Raw genomic sequence first — 20,158 nt, 5'->3', positions numbered from 1 at the left:
CAGCAGTGTGTATCTTTTATACTGTATATCTTATATACCTTCATATATAAAGATAGTCATACCAGAGTTATTTAAATTTATAATGGTGACAAACTAGAAATTACTTAAGTATTTACCTAAGGGATTCCATGCTTGGGAAGAAAAAAAAATAACCCAAGCAATGGAATATTACACAGCCACAAAAAGTATTTATGAAGAGCATGAAAACATTTGAAAAGTATTTTGTTAGGAAGGAAAAGAAGGAATATTTTCTTACAGTTTTGATAAAAATTATACAGAGACAGCAATCTAATTAGTTTAAGAATTTTCCACTCTAACAAATTACATCCTTAGGTTAGGAGTTCTAAAACAACAGAAATATATCTGGTTATTTATTTTTAGAATCTGTGTTTCCTCACAACTATTTCTCACTCAGGGTAACTGTCAATACATGCCAAACTAAATATGCCAAAAATAACGTTTCCTAATTGCTTCCACTTCAGAAGACAATTACAAGGTGGTTTAAAAAAAAAAAAAGTAACCCAATCTTCAAAAACTGACCCCCAATCATCACCACCTTGGTATCTAAATTTTAACTGTTTTCCCTTGTTACCTGAATTAAAATTTAGTTTCAATCAGCAAAACTCCTTGGAGTTAAAACTAAGTCAACAAAATGACATGGAGGTACGAAAAAACAATTTGCTGGAAAGCCCATTATTTTATATGAAATTGTAGTCATTTACATGACTTTGGTCTCTTTCTCCTCAGTTTTTGGAAATGTAACGGGATAAACCTATACAGAGAATGGAACACAATTATCTTCAAAACTCTTTTTCTTTGTGCCTTAATTTACAGCATTGGGATCATACAGCATACGAAAGTGAGGAGACTCATCAGATGAGAATGCGTTCTACAGAATTTACAAAATACAGCTGCGAGACAATGCTCTGAAGTCTTAACTGCCATCAGTGTCAGTCGGAAGTTGAGGTGGGCAGTCCCCAGCAGGGTCTGTTTTATATCAGAGGACGATAAGGAAAGGGCCAGAGTCCAAGGACTCAGCTCTGAGCACCACCACTCCCGAGCCCCACCAAGCCCCCTCCCCCCTTGGTACATAGGGCCGAGTACCTTGTCCTTTGTGATTCACTTCTTTGGTTGCTATCACTTTATTCAAGACTGACGTGAGTGGTTCATTCTCCCCGATCACGTGGGATGTTATCAGGGGCGACATGATTAGCTGCCTCTGTCGGATATAGGTTTCCATGGCAATTCTGGGAAAATGAGAAATAACCGGTAAGACAAAAAGAGGAAGTCTCTGCAGCAGAGCCTCAGATACTGCTGGGTTTGATGGGCCTATCATTTGAAAATATAAACAGTAAAGCAACCTGACGACAAGATATTTTCCATCTTTATTTTCCCACTGGGTGCCTATCTTAGCAAATTCATCTCAAAATGACTTGGGGGGAAAAGGGGGAAAAAAGCAACTCAAGAACAAACAAAACCGATGGTCAAATGATAAGGCTGAAACCAGACGCAATGCTTAATGTGCTTTCCAAGGTGGAAGAGGCTGCAGGAATGGAACTGCAGAAGAAGGGTGGAAGCAGGGGCAAGAGACCCAGCCCCCAGTTCTGGTTCTTGACAGTAAGCTCTGCTGGAGCCTCCCCTTCAGGCTTCAGTTCCTTCATCTGTGAGGAAACAGACCTGAAACACAGGCCTTGAGAGCTCCCACCTACCTCCAACACTCAGTGTACAAGAGCGGTGCGTATGCAGTGGATTGTGGATGGCGTCTGTAGAATCCCATGTGATGATGAACTATATATAGGGTTGCAATGGCACAGCAAACAAGCCTCACTTTAACAATCAAATCAGGCTGAGAGTCTTACAGGGGGATCAAAGAGGGGAGCACAGCCCCCCTTCTACGGACAGCACAAGCACTATAGAGCACTCCCTATCAGCCTGTGTGGGACAATGGTCGCCAGTCTTCTCTGCTGTGGTTTTGGTCTCTTGCCCACAACACACAGGCCAGCTTGCTCTGCAGGGTTCAGATCTGTATCCTGACAATACACAGGAAGCATACTGCAGTATAGGCGCATGGTGGCTCAGTCGGTAAAGAAACCACCTGGAGTGCTGCAGAACCGGGTTCAATCCCTGGGATGGGAAGATCCTCTGGAGAAGGAAATGGCAACCCACTCCAGTATTCTTGCCTGGGAAATCCCATGGATGGAGGAGTCTGGCAGGCTACAGTCCATGGGGTCGCCAGAGCTGAATACGGACTTAGGGACTAAACCACCACCACCACACTGCAGTATGTTCCTAAAAAGTGGGATTGCTGCAGAATGCGTTGTTTCCAAATGACACCCTCTCAGTCTAGCAGGATATGCCTATAAAAACTCTCCCAATACAATCGCTGTAAAGCTTTTGAGGTTAAGTTACCAAAGCTCTGCCATAAATCTTGGGAGTTCAATGCTAGAGGCCATGATTTGCATCATGAAGGCTTTAAAGTGGCTGCTGGCTGCAAACTGAGTGGTAATCAAATTAGGGCTGGGCTCCTCGGAGACTCAAAGCTTGTATTATTCTGTAGTGGAGACAAACAATCTGAGGACTCAGTGTTTCAGCATAACTGCTAGAAAGGGCTGGTTCTGAAAGTAAGCGGGAGGCACACAACCAAACCAGAAACCCACCTCATAAAGAGAGACAAATACAGAGAAACGCATTCGAGACAATTCATAGCCATAATACTGCTCCTGTTCTACATTTACTTATATTATTTGTATGGAGCAGACTAAATTTCATGTCCATGAATGCTGCCTCGATTATTTATACACACATACATAATATTCCATCATATTTCTTTGTTGTTTGGTTGTTAAGTTGTGTCCGACTCTTTGCAGCCCCATGAACTGTAGTCTGCCAGGCTCCTCTGTCCATGGGATTTCCCAGGCAAGAATACAGGAGTGGGTTACCATTTCCTTCTCTAGGGTATCTTCCCAACCCAGGGATCAAACCTATGTCTCCTGTATTGGCAGGTGGATTCTTTACCGCTAGGCCACTGGGGAAGCCACTGTATCATGTTACCATATAGTATTTCATATAATGTTCAAGAATCTGCCTACAATGCAGGAGACCCGGGTTTGATCACTGGTTTGGGAAGATGCCTTGGAAAAGGAAATGGCAACCCACTCCAGTATTCTTACATGGGAAATCCCATGGACAGAAAAGCCTGGTGGGCTACAGTCCATGGGGTCACAAAGAGTCAGACACAGCTGAACAACTAACAGTTCATACTCATGAATGCTGCTCCTAGTACATATAATCACAGTGTCTAATAATATATGTATATATAGCAGAAACAACATTCATAGATGTGAAAATTATCTTTATTATAAGCATGTTTTTATAGTTTATATATTCATGTCTATGTATTTTAATATTTATTGTATTATACAAGACACAGCAAACTGCCAAGATGTTATTAAATTTTTTCTATGTATAAGTTGTTCAAAATTTTTGTGTGGCTAAATCAATTTCTTTTTTTCAGTCAAATCTCTGGTATTTGACTCAGAAAGACTTCTTACACATCACATCATATAAAACTTTTATTTTTCTATAGTACTTTAAGATTGTTGGCTCTTACCCTTTTATGTGTTATCATCTGGAATTTACGATGGTTTAAGTTGGGAGATGAGGATTTAACCTAGGGTTCTGAAATGGTTGGCTAATCTTGAACAATAGCTTTTGCATGGCGTATCTTTCTCCATTGATTTTTTAAATTAATATCATTTAAAAATAATATAACCATATTATTGGGGTTGGTCAAAAAAGTTTGTTAGGGAATTTTTCCATAACATTTTATGGAAAATCCTGAACGAACTTTTTGGCCAACCCATTACTTATTATTAATAAAATCACATTAACTCAAATGTCCTTGGGTCTAGTTTCTGGAATTCTCAGTTTATCACACTGATCTGTGGTAGTGGCTCTACACTGGCTGAGACAGTCATCTTTTCTCACTGACACGGCTGTCTCGTTAGGCGTTAGATCCAGCAATGCTCCCACCGCCTGTGCGAGGTTAAGTGGCACATGCCTGCTGGGGTCAGTCATGATGTTCACACGCATGCTCACTCAGTTACAGGGATGGAGAACAGCTCTCCAGCATCCCCCAGCGGCCCTCTCAGGGCTCCAGCTCCTGAGGCTCAGTAAGGGGCTTGAGTGCAGGTCGGGGGGGAGTCCTTGCAGCCACTCCTGGCTCGGCTTTCCTTCACTGGCAGGAACCCAAGGATCAGTCCACCCTTCACTCCCACCAAGCGTGTTCCCCAGACCTGCAAGAGCATCACCTAGAAGCCTATTAGGTGGAGACTGCAGACCCACCAGAGGGCGTTCTGCATTCATCCCAACAAGATCCCAGGTGATTCATGTGCGGGTTACAGTCTGAGAAGCCCTGTGCTCTCCTACTTAAATCCCGGTCCTCTGTGAAAACTGTTCCATACAACAAAGTACAGGTAGACTCTGGCATTTATACGGTACCATAACCTGGTAGATTTGTCCCTTATATTGCTTCAGTCATTTCTGCAGAATCAGAAGAAGTTAGGTTATCCTCTTAAATTGGAGTCTAATATGAGGATTTTGAATCTAGTCTTCTGTCAGCTCCTCTCAATCTTCTCATTTAAGAGTTCTCCTTGTCTAACCAGGCAAAAGGTTCTGAGCACTTGGTTCTGTGTTAATGCACCTCCCAAGGGCCTAACCCAGGTCTCAACTAACCTGGGTAAATGCCAAAGTACTTACTGTTGAAAGGGAATAAAATGCTGCTTTTCTTCATCATCCACCTTGCCATGTACAATATCAGTAATATCCATCACTAGGAAAAAGATAAAACTTAATTAAAGAAACAAACTGCTGGGCTTCCCAGGTGGGGCTAGTGGTAAAGAACCTGCCTGCCAATACAGGAGACATAACAGATGCAGGTTTGATCCCTGGGTTGGGAAGATCCTCTGGAGGAGGGCATGGCAGCCCACTCCAGTATCTGCTTAGTCCCTCCTTCACTGTTCATATGAAACTATCACAACACTGTTAATCAGCTTTACCCCAGTACAAAATGTTTTTGGTGTTAAAACAAACATAAAATTGAAAAAAAAAAAAAAAAAGAAGCTAATTACTTCAGGCCTCAGTGAAGAACTCTGGAAAATTACAGTATCAGCAAACACAGAATCCTGGAGGAAGAGAGAGCAGGCAGAGATGTTTATTTTTTTGTCAACGATGACTCCCAGTGTCCCTAGGCTGGCAGAAGAATAATTCATCAGGGTCCTCGGCAGGGGTCTGGGTGTTCTCAGATCAACCCTGCAGACTACCCTGTTTAAAAACTCTAATATCCAGGACATGCAGGCAGCCTGAATGTCCACTAACAGATGGATAAGATGTGGTACATATTTACAATGGAATATTATTCGGCCATAAAAAGGAATGAAACTGGGTCATTTGTAAGTGATGTGGATGGACCTAGAGTCTGTCATACAGAGTGAAGTAAGTCACAAAGAGAAAAACAAGCATCTTACATTAATGCATATACACGGAATCTAGGAAGATGGTTCTGTTGAACCTATCTGCAGGAATAGAGACACAGACATAGAGAAGAGACTTGAGGACACGGCAGGAGAAAGGAGAGAGGGGGATGAACTGAGAGAGGAGCACTGACTATTCCCACTACCACGTACAAAACCCACAGCAAGTGGGCACCTGCTGCACCGCACAGGGGGCTCCGCCTGGAGCTCTTGATGATCGAGAGCGCTGGGGCGTGGGAGGGAGGCGATCTGTGTGTACACGTGGCTAATTCGTGTTGTTGCAGAGCAGAAACGGGCACAACACTGTACAGCGATTATCTTCCAATTTTAAAAAACAAATAAAAATAATAAATATGAAAAAAAAATTCTACTAGACCAAGTTGCTTGAGTCACATGACACTGACAATTTTTAGTAAGCCCACATTCTAAGACACAGAGAATGCATTTTTTTTTTGGCAGGAGTGTCAACAGAATGAAAGACCTGGGAGAGGAACTCAAGACTTGGAAGTGGCCCACTGTCCCTCTGATGTGACATTTTCTCACCTGGCTTCTACATAAATGAAGGGCGGCAGGTCATTAGCAGCACAGATTAGAAGACCATATATTGATTTGCTCTTTCACATATGAGAAGAGCTATTAAGCAAGCACTGTGCTAACCCCACTGGATATATTATCTTTTTTATAGAAATATTAGTATCAGCCCTACTTTAAGAGATGAGAAGGGAGGCTCAAGAGGGAGGGATATATGTATACTTATAGCTGCCTGGCATTGTTGTTCAGTAGAAGCCAACACAACATTGTAAAGCACTTATTCTCCAATTAAAAAAAAAAGGGGAGGTTTCCTCTGGTGGTCCAGTGGTTAAGAATCCACCTTGCAATGCTGGGGAGGTGGGTTGGATCCCTGGTTGGGGAACAAAGATTCCACATGTTGTGGAGCAGCTAAGCCTGCATGCCACCATGAAAGGTCCCGCATGATGCAGCAAAGATATTGTGTGCCGCGACTAAGACCCAGTGCAGCCAAATAAATAAATAATAATAAATTTAAAAAAGAAAGATGAGGAAACTGACCCACAGGGAAACGTAGGTAATTTTCCCTAGGTCAGAAGTGTTACATGGTTAAAATCAGGGTATGAACCCAACAGTGATCACAGGGCAAACCATTTACCAAACTCTGCCTGCTCCCTAGAGAACTAAGAAGTGGGACATTGACTCCACAGGCAGCTGAGGGTAGACAAGGCCCCGAGGCAAGAGGCCATCAAGCCTTGGTTAATAAATTACAAATTAGTCATAAAACATACACTAATAATCCACGCCCTAGGTAACCTGTTTGGAAATTAAAAGAAATACCAAGCTATGAGACAATAATCATAAGAAAAATTAAGGAAACAGGAGGAAATGCTTGCTCAAAGTAACCTAAACACATAATGTATTAGGCTTGGGAATTAATGTTAGTGTAAGGAAGCTGTAAAAAGCAGGCATGACATCAACTTGCTGTCAGCTCTTAAAAGACCCCTGCAAACATTGTAAGTGCATACACACACACAGACAAATACTGCAAAATTTGAATTTAAAACACCAAGTGGGCAATGCATTTGTGGACATCATCTAGTTACTGCTAACCTCTGCTGACGTTTGGCATCAAGGCTTAAACTAATCTCCATGCCTTGAACATACATACACACACACACACAGAAACACAGGAGCAAATAAAAGCCTCGAGCTTGATGTTCCAATCTCCTTAGCCCAGTTTGAAGGACAACGACCTTGAAAATGCCTTCAACTTCTATGAAGGAATAGATTGCTGTGTAGGTGGCTAAACAGTCCTGGGCCAGGGCTGCTTGCCTTTTCTGGGATTTCATTTTAATTCATTATCACGAATAGTGCTGTCCCCTCTAGACACAACTTTGCCGACCTTGAGAGGAAGGGGTGGGTGCAGGGCAGTTCAAGGAACCCACAACGCATACAGCCTCATGGGGTACAGAGGCCGCGTCACCAGCCAAGTGACCCACAGGTCGACCTTGGCAATGTGGAGTTTCCGGGTCCTCATCCCAGGAGCAGGATTGATGGCCTTCAGAACTACTTAGTGACCAAAATGTCAGAGTAAGACCAAAAATATATATCCTTCATTTAACAAACTACAGAGGAAAATGGAGGGCCTCCTGGAAGGTTATGGAGTCTGATTGAAGCCAATGACCCTCTCTGAAAGCAATGCTGCCTTTGATGAGTAAATTTCCTAGACAGGCAAACAGCTTTTCAAGAATTTTATTCAGATAAGATCAATATGTGGCTACAGGCAAGGAAGATTCCAACAGACAAACAGGCTTTACCCAGAGGCTTTACGCAGAACCTGGCAGTGAGGGAGAACAAGGGGTATCTACACGGGCACCACCAGAAGCTAGTAACCAAGTGGTGAGCACAGGGCGTCTGAGGTTAACACTTACAACCAAAGTCATCGTGCACTGTCTCTAGGCCTTCTCTTTCCTTCCTCCCTCTTTTCTTTCTTTTAAATTATTTTTATTGTGGAAAAATAAATACATAAAATGGGGCCTCCCAGGTGGCGCTAGCAGTAAAGAACCCACCTGCAAATGGAGGAGACCTAAGAGACTCGGATTTTCAATCCCTGGGTCGGGAAGATCCGCTGAAGGAAGAAATGGCAACCCGCTCCAGTATTCTTGCCCGGAGTATCCCATGGACAGGGGGACCTGGCAGGTTACAGTCCGTGGGGTTGCAAAGAGTCAGACATGACTAAAGCAACGCAGCACGCACGCACACATACATAACATGAAATTTACCATTTCGACCATTTAAAAATGTACAGCTCAGTGGCACTGAAAGCTTTCACACTGGGACTTCTCTGACAGGCCTGTGCTTAAGATTTTGTCTTCTACTGTATAGCACAGGCAACTCTACTCAATACTTTGACCTATATGGGAAAAGAATCTAAAAAAGAGTGGATATATGTAAATGTGTAAAAGCTTCACTCTTCTATACACCTGAAACCAATATAACATTGTAAGTCAACTATGGTCCAATAAAAATTTTTAATAAAAAAGAAAAAAAAAAGACTTCATCTTCTAATGCAGGGGGTGGGGGGCTCTATTTCTAGATAGGGAGCTATGATGCCACATGTCTTGTGGCCAAAGAACCAGATACATAGGCAGCAGAAGCAATACTGTAACAAAATCAATAAAGATTTTAAAAAAGGTCCACACCAAAAAAAGTCTTCAAAAATTAAAACATTCACACTGTCACGCAGCCATCACCACTATCCACCTCCAGATGTTTTTCTCTTCCCAAACGGAAACTCTGTACCCCTTTAAAAAACACCTCCTCATTGGGTCCCCTCACCCTGTCACCTGGGTCTCTAGGAACTACCATTCTACTTTCGGTCTCTGTAAATGTGATCGCTCTAGATTCCTCATAAAAGTGAGTTATCATACAGTATTCATCTTTTTGTGACTGGCTTAATTCACTTAACGCAGCATCCTCAAAGTTTCTTCATGCTGAAGCATGTGACAGAATTTTCAAACTGCTTCAGGCTGTTCCATTGTAGGGAGAAACCCTTTTGTTTATCCATTCATCCATCAACAGACACCTGGGTTACTCCTACCATTTGGCTATTGTGACCAATGCGCTGCTGTAAACAAGAGTATAAGGATGGGCAGGTACACACTGCTACCTTTAAAATGGATAATCAACACGCAACTACTGTATACAGTGCGTGGAACTCTGCAAGGCCATGGGACAGCCTGGATGCAAGGGGGGTCTGGAGAAGAATGGATCCATGTATCGGTATGGATGAGTCCCCCTACACGGTTCACCTGAAACCATCCCAACATTGTCAATCGGCTATACCCCAAGATAAACAAAAAATCCAAAAGAAAAAGATAACCAAGATTGATCTATTGTATAGCATAGGGAACTCTACTCAATATTCTGATAACCTACATGAGAAATGAATCTGAGAAAGAATGAATATATGTATAACTGAACACTTCGACATACACCTGAAACTAACACAACATGGAAATCAACTGTACTCCAATCAAGGATTTTTTTAAAGTCGAAAGAACTATAGACCCTGATTTCACTTGGTTTGAGTGCAGGGAAGGAGGATTGCTGGATCCTAAGTTCTACATTTAATTTTTTTAGGCCCCCATCACACTGTCTCCCCAGCAGCCACACCCTGCTGCGTCCACCTCGGGGCCTTTCTGTACCTGCGACGCCAAAGGGTCTCCGGAGCCCACATGTGTGTTTCTTGCCTTCCTTCAGCTCCATGTGGCCGACCCGAACAATCTGGCACACGAGGCTGATGCGGGGCCGGATGAGATCTGTGCTGCTAAGGTCCTGTGGGGCAGAAAGCAAAGAAGGAGGTCACGTTGCATCACCCTCTCACCTCGTTTTTCCTGTTCACTCTACAATGAAATACTGTTCAGAGCATACTTTTTAAACATTATTTATTTGTTTATTGGCTGTAACTGTTCTTAGTTGGGGCATGTGGGATCTAGTTCCCTGACCAAGGATCGAACTCGGCTTCCTAGCGTTAGAAGCCCAGAGTCTTAGCCCCTGGACCACCAGGGAAGTCCCCAGAGCACCATTCTTAATGCTCAAATATCATAATGACTCCTCTCCTCCCCGAATCCGCATCCAGCCAAGATGCGGCATCATAGGAAAATGACTGTATTTTAAAAAAGAATTAAAAAAAAAAAAATTCCCCAGCTCCTACTTCAAATTTATAAATCAGATCATATTCATCCTCAAGTCTTCAGCTTATTCAGGGTCCTTTGTCACATCCACTTTATATTCTGCCAGGGCATATCTGAGCACCAGGTACCTTCCAGTGCCAAATGAAATTAAAACTTATGAGACACTGACATTTATTTTGTATGCACACAGGCTGGTGATATTTCATTTTACCTTCCAAATAATCCTGTGAGGCAACTATAACACAGAAATTTACATGCTCTGCTTTCTGTAATTATTCCTCTGTTTTCTGAGAGGTATCCATTGAGAGCTTCTCAGATTGTGTTGATTAATGAGAAATGTGTGGATGAAATGTCTCTGTCTTTTTGTGGCTCATGCTCTAAGCTTTTTTGTACTCCTAGGATGGGTGAGTAAACCCACAAAGCTCACATAACTCATTCACCTTAACATCAGAAATGATTTAACTGCATCTCAAATTCTTTTCATGAAACAGCTTCCCAAGGCCTCTTTACTGAATCAAGAAAGAACTTTTTAAACAATCAGTTCACATCTATTCTCTATAATCAAGTTAACTCAGGGCTCCAAGCTAGGAATATATACCGGTGACAGTATCAACCTTGAGTTTCTACTTTAGATTTTGTGAGGCGCTTCTGTTAACAGAGAGACTTCAAGTGCCTCAGACAGTAAGAATCTGCCTGCAGTGCCGGAGACCTGGGTTCGATCCCGGGGTCGGGAAGATGCCCTGAAGAAAGCAATGACTATCCACTCCAGTATTCTTGCCTGGAGAATTCTATGTACAGAGGAGCCTGGTGGGCTGCAGTCCATGGAGTCGAAGAGTTGGACATGACTGAGAGACAAACATACAACACAAGCGCCTGGTGACATGTACTGGGGCGCACCGACAGTATTTAATAACATGCAGTCGTTCACAAATGAACTTTCTGTTCATGTTTAAGGACCAAGGAATCAGTCACGTTTTACCTAATAGAAAAAGTTGGACATGAATTTGCATATAGGAAGAGCCTACTTGGTAGGGGGAGAAGGGAGGATGAGTGAATCGCAGCTATTTCAAAACAGTGTTAATTAAAAGATGGACCAACAATTTAATAATATCTTAAAAAAAGTTTTTTTAATAATGTACATACTGACTGATAAATGTCTTTTTATTTCAGGGGAAAAAACCCCACATATCTCAGCATTGAGGAAATACTGTTTTGGGGAAGAGTTCTAGACTCTTTCTCGTCCACACTTACTAAGTGGTAAAGGTATAGATGGGTCTGTGCAGAGACAGAAACAGACCACTCTCGTCCCAGGGGTAGAGTTTCAACGGACGGAACAAACAATGAGAAGTTGGAAGGAAGGGAAGGAGGAAGAACAAGCCTGTACTGGTGTTACAGGAAGAACAAAATCTGATTGCAAGTTGGATCTGTTTACTTTAACCTTTGCTCCCATAGCTTTTGTTCACTGAAAGGACTCCGTCTACACATAACGGCCTGCCTCAGGGCCATAGTGCCTTTGTTCAGGGAAACATCATGATCCTGTCCACCCGGGAAGGGCTTCAAGGCAGAAGAAATGAACACATCCCCTCCCCAAGGCTGGCCATTCCAGGAGATATTTGAGAGACTTATGGACTTCCTCCCCTCCTCCCCCTTCCCTGTTCTATAAAAGATAACTGGCATCCAGACCCTGATAAAATGGTTATTTTGAGACACTAGTCTGCCATCTTCTTGGTCAGCTGGCTTTCCCAATAAAGTTGTTATTCATTGCCTCAACACCTTGTCTCCTGACTTACTGGCCTGTCCAGTGGCAAGCAGAGCAAGCCTGAACCTGGTAACACCCAGACCACTGCTCCTATCACTTCCTTTGGTACTTTAATCTTAGACTCTTGTTTTCTTTGCTGTAAGAGGGACTAAGAAGAATAAGCAGACAAAATATGGGGGTGGCTTAAGGGAGGAAGAAAGGAAGAAAGGGGCGTCAGCATCTCTTTTAGGCTTACTGGGAGCTGGGAAACCCACCCACTGTTCAAAGCAGTTGGCAGCAGCTCCAGGACTTTTCAAGCACTGATGTCAAAAAAAGTGCAAGAACCCCAAGAGAGTTCCTAGCCTATGAGAAAGAGTCAGCAGATTCCAAGCCATAGCTCAATACATTTCCTGGCTCTCAATCCATAGACAGCAGCACAACTCCCACGGTGGGGAAATGGAGAAACAGAGGGAAAAGTCCATTAAAATACAAGCCAAAAGAAAAGTCTAGCCCGGTCTTTGCCCAGGCAGTAACTTTGACCTGGAAGACTCCTCTCTTTATCTGCACAGCTTACTCCCTCTTCAATTGGAAGTTCTTACTCCAAAGCTCCTTCTCAATGAGAGCAGCCCTGACTTACTTAAGACAACAAGCCTCCCCCAGGCCAGAAACTCCCAATTCTCCCAAAGCACTCATGACCTCTAACATTCTGTACAAAGTACTCATCTACCTGATTATTATTGTCTGCTCCTTTGGGACAAAAAAACCTCTGGCGAATCAGGACATTCTTATCTGATGTGTTTACTGATGTATGTCAAGTGCCTAGAGCAGAGCCTGGTCTCTAACAGGTGCTCAATAAATATTTGGTGAATAAATGAGCGGATTATTCCTGCTAGAGAGATTATGAGAACTGTTATTTTCATGTTTTCAGTTTTTAAGTTTTCCATATACTTACCACATGTACTCGAAAACATCATAAACCAAGGAAGGGTTAAACACAAGTAGGACTTACAGTAAAGACCGCTTGAAGGTTATTGAGCTTCTCGATTTCCTTGGGCATTCCATTACTACCCCAACGAATTAGGTAGTTTTCACTGGTGAAGGGAAAGAAAAATATTCTCAGTGAGCACCTGAGTGGGGAGGAAGCTGCTCTCAGTACAGGCTTAATAGGGTCAAAAGGCGGTCCAGAAGAGCTCAGTGAAATTCAGGCAGGACTGAGGCCACACCAAGGACCATTCTCTGGGGTTCTGGCTACAGCCCAGTTCCTAGAGGCACGCCGAGTACAGCCCCATGACAAGCACTGCTCAAGATGGGCGCAGACACAGTACATTTAGCAAAGCTGAAATTCATACAGAGGATTTGAGATGAAAGAAAGACTCCCGATAGGATCTGGTCGAACGTACAGTGCTTGTCATGGGGCTGTACTCGGCGTGCCTCTAGGAACTGGGCTGCAGCCAGAACCCCAGAGAATGGTCCTTGGTGTGGCCTCAGTCCTGCCTGAATTTCACTGAGCTCTGTAAATCCATGGCTGATTCATGTCAATGTATGGCAAAAACCACTACAATACTATAAAGTAATTAGCCTCCAAATAACAAAAATAAAGGGAAAAAAAGAATTGTTCCAAGTCCATTCCCTGGAATCCACATCAACACGCTCCCATAAGATTTCCATTTTAGAAACAATTTTAACCATCTTCTCAATAATAAATATGCTTTCTTAGCTGCTCACCAGCAGATGACTGTAGGTTGAACAAAGTCTACTATTATTCCTTCAAGTCTTTGAAATTTTATAACCATTACTTTTTTAGAGCAGTTTAGATTCATATAGCCAGTTGAGAGGAAGGTACAGACTTTCCTATGCCCCACTCCATTCCTGGGTTTCCCTGGTGGCTCAGTTGGCAAAGAATCCGCCTGTAATGCAGGAGACCCAGTTTTGACCCCTGAAATGGGAAGATCCCCTGGAGAAAGCAATGGCTACCCACTCCAGTACTCTTGCTTGGAGAATTCTATGGACAGAAGAGTCTGGCGGGCTACAGTCTATGGGGTCGCAGAGTCGAACACGATGAGCGACTAACAACACAACAGGACTCCACGCCCAGCCTCCCCCTTTATCAACAGCCCCCAGCAGAGAGGTGGATTCATTGTTATAATCACTGAACCTACCCTGAGATGTCATTATTACCCAGAGTCTGTGGTTTGCATTAGGGGTCGCTCTTGATGTTGGATACTCCATGAGTATGTAAAAATGGGTAAGGACACACATCCTCTATGACAGTATCATATCGGACAGTTTCACTGCCCTAAAACCCTCAGTGCTCTGCTGGGTCATCACTCCCTCGCTCCACTCCTACAGTTTTTTGAATTCCTGCATCCCTGTCACCATGGTCTGATGAGTTTTTATTTAATTATTTTTAATTGGAGGATAAGTGCTTTATAATGTTGAGTTGGTTTCTACCATGTATCAACATGTATCAGCCACAGGTGTATGTATGTCCCCTCCTTCTTGACCCTCCCTCCTACCCCATCCAGGTTGTCACAGAGCACTGGGTTTGAGTTCCCTGCATCATACAGCAAATACCCACTGGCTATTGACTTAACACATGGTAACAGATACGTTTCCACGCTGCTCTTTCAGATCACCCACCCGGTCCTCCCCCTGCTGTGTCCACAAGTCTATTCTCCATGTCTGCATCTCTACTGCTGCTCTGCAAACAGGTTCGTCAGTACCATCTTTCCAGATTCCATATATATGCGTTAACATATGATATTTGTTATCTCTCTCTGATTTACTTCACTTTATATAATAGGCTCTAGGTTCATCCACCTCATTAGAACTGACTAAAATGCATTTCTTTTTATGGCTGAGTAATATTCCACTGTATATATGTACCACAACTTCTTTATTCTGATGAGTTTTATGAGATTTCTAAGACCGAGTGAAGACATGAACTATTACTGCAGTTTCAGTGGTCACTCAGAAAAGCATAGCTATTGTCCACTGCCTTGAAATCCTCCCCTTCTTCTCCATCTTCCCTTCTCAAACTCAGCAAAGAAATCCTCAGGGAGGTAGGTAGGTGAAGGTTGGGTATTTTCACAAGATTGACGGCAGACGACCTGGGTCTCCGCTACCTGATGAACTTGGACTGGTCCGGGTCATAGAGGGCCATGAACAACTCTGCATCTTCCCCGATATTGCAGACAAAGTTCTTGAAGTTCACAAAGAGGCCGTAGGTGTGGACAGCACTGAAGATGGACTGGCCCCGCAGATCCAGGTTCTGCAGAATGGACTGAACACAGAGGACGGGAGAGAAAATCATCTTGGTTTCAGCCAATGGGAAACACTGGCAAAGACACTGGCCTCCAAACGGGGGCCAGAGATAATTACTGGGTTGGCCAAAACATTCACTCAGGTTTCTCCATTAGGAAGACACAGAAAAACACAAGCGGACTTTATGGCCAACCCAGTACCACCCCAAACAAGCACTTACTAAGAAAGTAAATGTGAGGAGACAAGTAATCAAGTGACCAAAATAGAATTATTATTTTTAATGACGGTCTTGTGAAAGGCCTTGAACCCAAATAGTTCAATAAATGCTATCTAAAGAGCATATATCTAAAGGTTATAATAACTCATGGTTTTAATGGCTTTGAGAAGTTCTCATCTCTCTCACAATGGCTTCTGGGGAAACCTCAAAAGCATAAAATTCATGATTCATTATCTTTCTTTGGGAGAATGACTCTCATCGTAAATAAGACTCCACTGGACAGGTCTGTCCTCAGCCATAGTTAGCCATTAGACCCAGAAACACAATGAAATGTCATTACAACTGTACTAAAAAAAATAAAATCTACAAATTAAAGAAAATAAATAGTACTCTTCACTCATTAGAACAGAAAGACTGGAAGAACATACACCAAAACATCAGTATGGTTGGGCAGTCATAACGTAGGTGACTTTTTTCTTCTTCTGTACCTTTCAAATCTTTATTTATTGTCCAGTTACAATTTTTTAAATCTCCCAAAAACTTCATTTGTAAATATTATTGTTATTTCCTTTAGAAATCATAATCTATGGACCAAATACAAAAGTTTAAACAGTCAAAGGGGTTCTCTCGCACCCAGTTCTACTCAGAGGTATCCATTAATGGTCAATTTCTTGGCTATCACTACAGAGTTAGTCTACACAGAAGTAAGCACAGATGTATATTCTTTTTTGAAATACATATAACAGTATTTTATACACAGGGTTCTTGCATCTTGCTGTTTTCCATGTAATATATATCTTTGCAATCTTTCCAGGTCAACATATACTGCCGCCTTGTTCTTTGTTATATTTTGCTTCTAAAATAAGAAAATGGATATTTCTTCTCAACAACATTGCCACCTCTGCTGTCAATGACTCCCTTTCCTTCGTTAAAAACAAACCAAAAAAGAGCAAAATAACAAACAAAAAAGCAAAAGCAAAAACAGAACCTCCATGGCCAAGGTCTGCACATTTCAGGAAGCTTACCTTCTCCTCTTGGATCTTTTCCTCAATCCTCTTTGAGGCCATTTCATGGGCCTTGAAGAGGGCGATGGTGCTGGTTTCATCTGGGTCCAAGATGTTCCCGTTGTCATCCCGCACGACCAGATCCAACCCCAGCATTCTAGAAACAAAGGAGTGGTCAGCTGGTTCTCCCTACCAGGAGCAGACTCTTTTCTGAAGAATCTTCATGGAGGGACCACCCTGGTGGTCCAGTGGTTAAGAATTCGCCTCCCAATGCAAGGGTCGTGGGTGTGATCTCTGGTCTGGGAAGATCCCACATAAACCCTGGGGCAACTAAGCCCATGTGCCACAACTGCTGAACCTCACCTCTACAGCGGCAAGAGCAGAGCCCACGTGCCAAGAGTCACTGCTCTGCAACGAGATGATGCTACAATGAGAAGCCCGAACACTGCAATTAGAAGGCTGCCCCCACTCGCCACAACTAGAGAAAGCCCGTGTGCAGCTACAAAGACCCAGCACAGTCATAAATAGAAAATAAAGAGTTTTCATCGAAGAACCCAGAGGATTCAGATGAAAGGCTGGGTGCTGGACAAGATAAGACGAGAGTTCACTGAATTTTCTTTCAATTTCTGCCTTCTTTCCAAACAAAAACAATGCTAAAAGACTTAGGATAATGCTACCCAAACTTGTAAATGATATGCAAAGTGATTTGGTCCCAAGAACCTCAATGCAAAATGCAAAACTGGCACTCATTCTAACCAAAATCCTCTAACCAAGGCTTCTTTGCCCCTAATCATCTGTAGTTTGCTATGGGAACTTCTATGAAAGACAAATGCTCAAATACTGGGGTACTTGTCCTGCTTTCCTTAAAAGCACAGGCATGGGGGATAGTACTTCATTCAAGATTATCTTAAAGGAGACTGGCACTGGTATCACAAAATCTATCTCAGAACAAGGACTTTGGTGTCAGCTGAACCAAAATTTACATCCTGGTTTTAACACTTGCTAGCAAGGTGATTTAGGGTAATCTACATTAAAAAAAACAAAAAAACAAAAAAAAACTATTTATTTGGCTGTGTTGGGTCTTAGTTGCAGAACACAGGATCTTTCGTTGCAGCATGCAGCTTTCTCTTTAGTTGTGGTTCATGAGCTTAGTTCCCAACCAGGGATTGAAACCAAGTCCCCTGCACTGGAAGGCGGATTCTTTACCACTGGACCACCAGGGAAGTCCCTGAGTAATCTACTTAATTTTGCAAAACCCTGGGTTCCTCATCTGTAAACACACTCTGTCAGGACTACAGGGGAATTTAATGAGATAATGCACATAAAGCACCCAATATCTAGCATATATCATGCTTTCAATGAATGTTAGTTTTGACTACAGAAACTGGCACAGGAAACCTCTGGCTCTGTTAAGTAAACATAGCTCTGGGTGCTGCATGGCAATAGTAAGGCCCATAGGCTCCCTGCCTGGCACCATCCCACCAAGGCTTTTATGCCCAACACCAAAGCAGAAAAAACTGTGCTTAGTTCTAAGAAACTGGGGATTGTGGTGGAAACACGATACTGCAATCTGAATTCCCAGTGAGCATTCCAGGCACTAGCAATCTAGGAGTGGGGATGTCCAAACGGCAAGAAAACTCAGGCATAATAGTGTCAAGACATGTGTCAAGTCTTTGGGAAGAAAGCAAAAATGCCTAATTTCCCTCTGCCCTGTTTTATGGCTTCTCCATCAACAATCTGGCAGCCTTGTCATGGCAGCCAGACCCACAGGCCACCCAGGATCAGGAGCGACAGCCCATGTTGGCCTCTCAGAGACTGAGTCATGGATGCACCGACAGAGCAGCTTCATTTCTCGAGCTGCTTCCAAGGGCTGAAATAGAAGGCAGGCATGTCCTGCTGTTTGTGGGATGTCACCATCTTGCAGCAGAGACCAGGGGCCCCCAGGCTGATGCCACACCGTGCCAAGACTCAAAAATACGCTGGCAGTGTATGTGCCAGAGAAAGCTGCCTATCCCCTCTTAGCTGCTTAAGAACCTCCCAGCACTGCTTTAAAATTGCGGTGTTGGAGAAGACTCTTGAGAGTCCTTCGGACTGCAAGGAGATCAAACCAATCAATCTGAAAGGAAATCAACCCTGAATATTGGAAGGACTGATACATATTAGAAGGACTGATGCTGAAACTGAAGCTCCAATACTTTGGCCCCTGATGCAAAAAACTGACTCACTGGAAGAGACCCTGATGCTGGGAAGGACTGAGGCCAGGAGGAGAAGGGGGTGAGAGAGAATGAGATGATCTGATGGCATCATCGACTCAGCAGACATGAATTTTAGCAAACTCCAGGAAACAGCGAAGGACGGGGAAGCCTGGTGTGCTGCAGTCCGTGGGGCTGCAGAGTCAGACGTGACTTAGCAACTAAACAACAACAAAAACTGAAACTAAATGTCAAATGAATCATCAGCAAACACTGAGAAACCGGTCCAGTGTTTCAGCAAGAGCTGGGCAGGAGGGCTGAATCCCCGGTCACAGTCAGTTTTGATGAATTAATTGAATCTTTCATTTTCCAAAGGGCAGTAGTATCAGGAACCTACATATATGCTGGGGCCAATGAGAAGCTTATCTAAGAGGTTACTGAGGTTATAGAGGTTACTGAAGACGTAATAGAAGCTAAGAGCATGCTTTGCTATTCTGGCAAATCTGGTTTGCACACAGCATAAACAACAGTTGCACTTAGGGGAAGACAAAGAGAAAGAGAGAGAATGAAGCTGCTGATTTAAAATCCACTGTCAGAGTTCTGTGATGACCTAGAGGGGTGGATGGGCGTAAGGGGAGTACCAAGAGGGACAGGACATGTGTAAACACAGAGCCGATTCACTTCATTCTACAGCAGACAGTAACATAACAGTGTAGAGCAAATATACTCCAATAAAAAATGTAGAACGAAAATCCACTGTTAGAATAAACACAGAGAGGGAAGGAGGGATAAATTAGGAGTCTGCTATCAACATCTGTAACTACTATATATAAAATAGATCATCAACAAGGATCTATTGTATAGCACAGAGAACTCTACTAAATATTCTGTAATAACCTGTATGGGAAAAGAATCTGAAAAAGAATAGATACAGGTAACAGCACAGTTCAGTCGCTCAGTCATGTCCGACTCTTTGTGACCCCATGAACTGCAGCACACCAGGCCCCCCTGTCCATCACCAACTCCCGGAGTTTACCCAAACTCATGCCCATCGAGTTGGTGATAGTATCCAGCCATCTCATCCTCTGTCATCCCCTTCTCCTCCTGCCCCCAATCCCTCCCAGCATCAGGGTCTTTTCCAATGAGACAACTCTTTGCATCAGGTGGCCAAAGTACTGGAGTTTCAGATTCAGCATCAGTCCTTCCAATGAACACCCAGGACTGATCTCCTTTAGGATGGACTGGTTGGATCTCCTTGCAGTCCAAGGGACTCTCAAGAGTCTTCTCCAACACCACAGTTCAAAAGCATCAATTTTTCGGTGCTCAGCTTTCTTCACAGTCCAACTCTCACATCCATACGTGACCACTGGAAAAACCACAACCTTGACTAGACAGACCTTTGTTGGCAAAGTAATGTCTCTGCTTTTAAATATGCTGTCTAGGTTGGTCATAACTTTCCTTCCAAGGAGTAAGTGTCTTTTAATTTCATGGCTGCAGTCACCATCT

General features: G+C 43.1%; 1 protein-coding gene across 2 annotated transcripts in view; it reads right to left on the bottom strand.

Annotated features, from left to right (window-relative positions):
* DOCK5 (dedicator of cytokinesis 5) overlaps positions 1–20,158 on the bottom strand; it is a 277,587-nt gene that overhangs the window by 125,225 nt on the left and 132,204 nt on the right. For both annotated transcript variants that reach the window (XR_006266643.1, XM_043453375.1), the window contains exons 7-12: positions 16,482–16,617; positions 15,101–15,258; positions 12,985–13,066; positions 9,749–9,878; positions 4,759–4,831; positions 1,105–1,247 (exon numbers count right to left, since the gene is read on the bottom strand). Coding sequence is in view for 1 of the 2 variants with exons in the window: in XM_043453375.1 (XP_043309310.1) it covers positions 1,105–1,247; positions 4,759–4,831; positions 9,749–9,878; positions 12,985–13,066; positions 15,101–15,258; positions 16,482–16,617 (722 nt within the window). In the remaining variant the exon portion in view is untranslated. The remainder of the gene's footprint in view (positions 1–1,104; positions 1,248–4,758; positions 4,832–9,748; positions 9,879–12,984; positions 13,067–15,100; positions 15,259–16,481; positions 16,618–20,158) is intronic.

This window comes from Cervus canadensis, chromosome 30, assembly GCF_019320065.1.
Source record: "Cervus canadensis isolate Bull #8, Minnesota chromosome 30, ASM1932006v1, whole genome shotgun sequence".
NCBI classification, from domain to species: domain Eukaryota; kingdom Metazoa; phylum Chordata; class Mammalia; order Artiodactyla; family Cervidae; genus Cervus; species Cervus canadensis.
The sequence above is the reverse complement of the archived record's forward strand: the minus strand, read 5'-3'. Positions and strand labels throughout refer to the sequence as shown.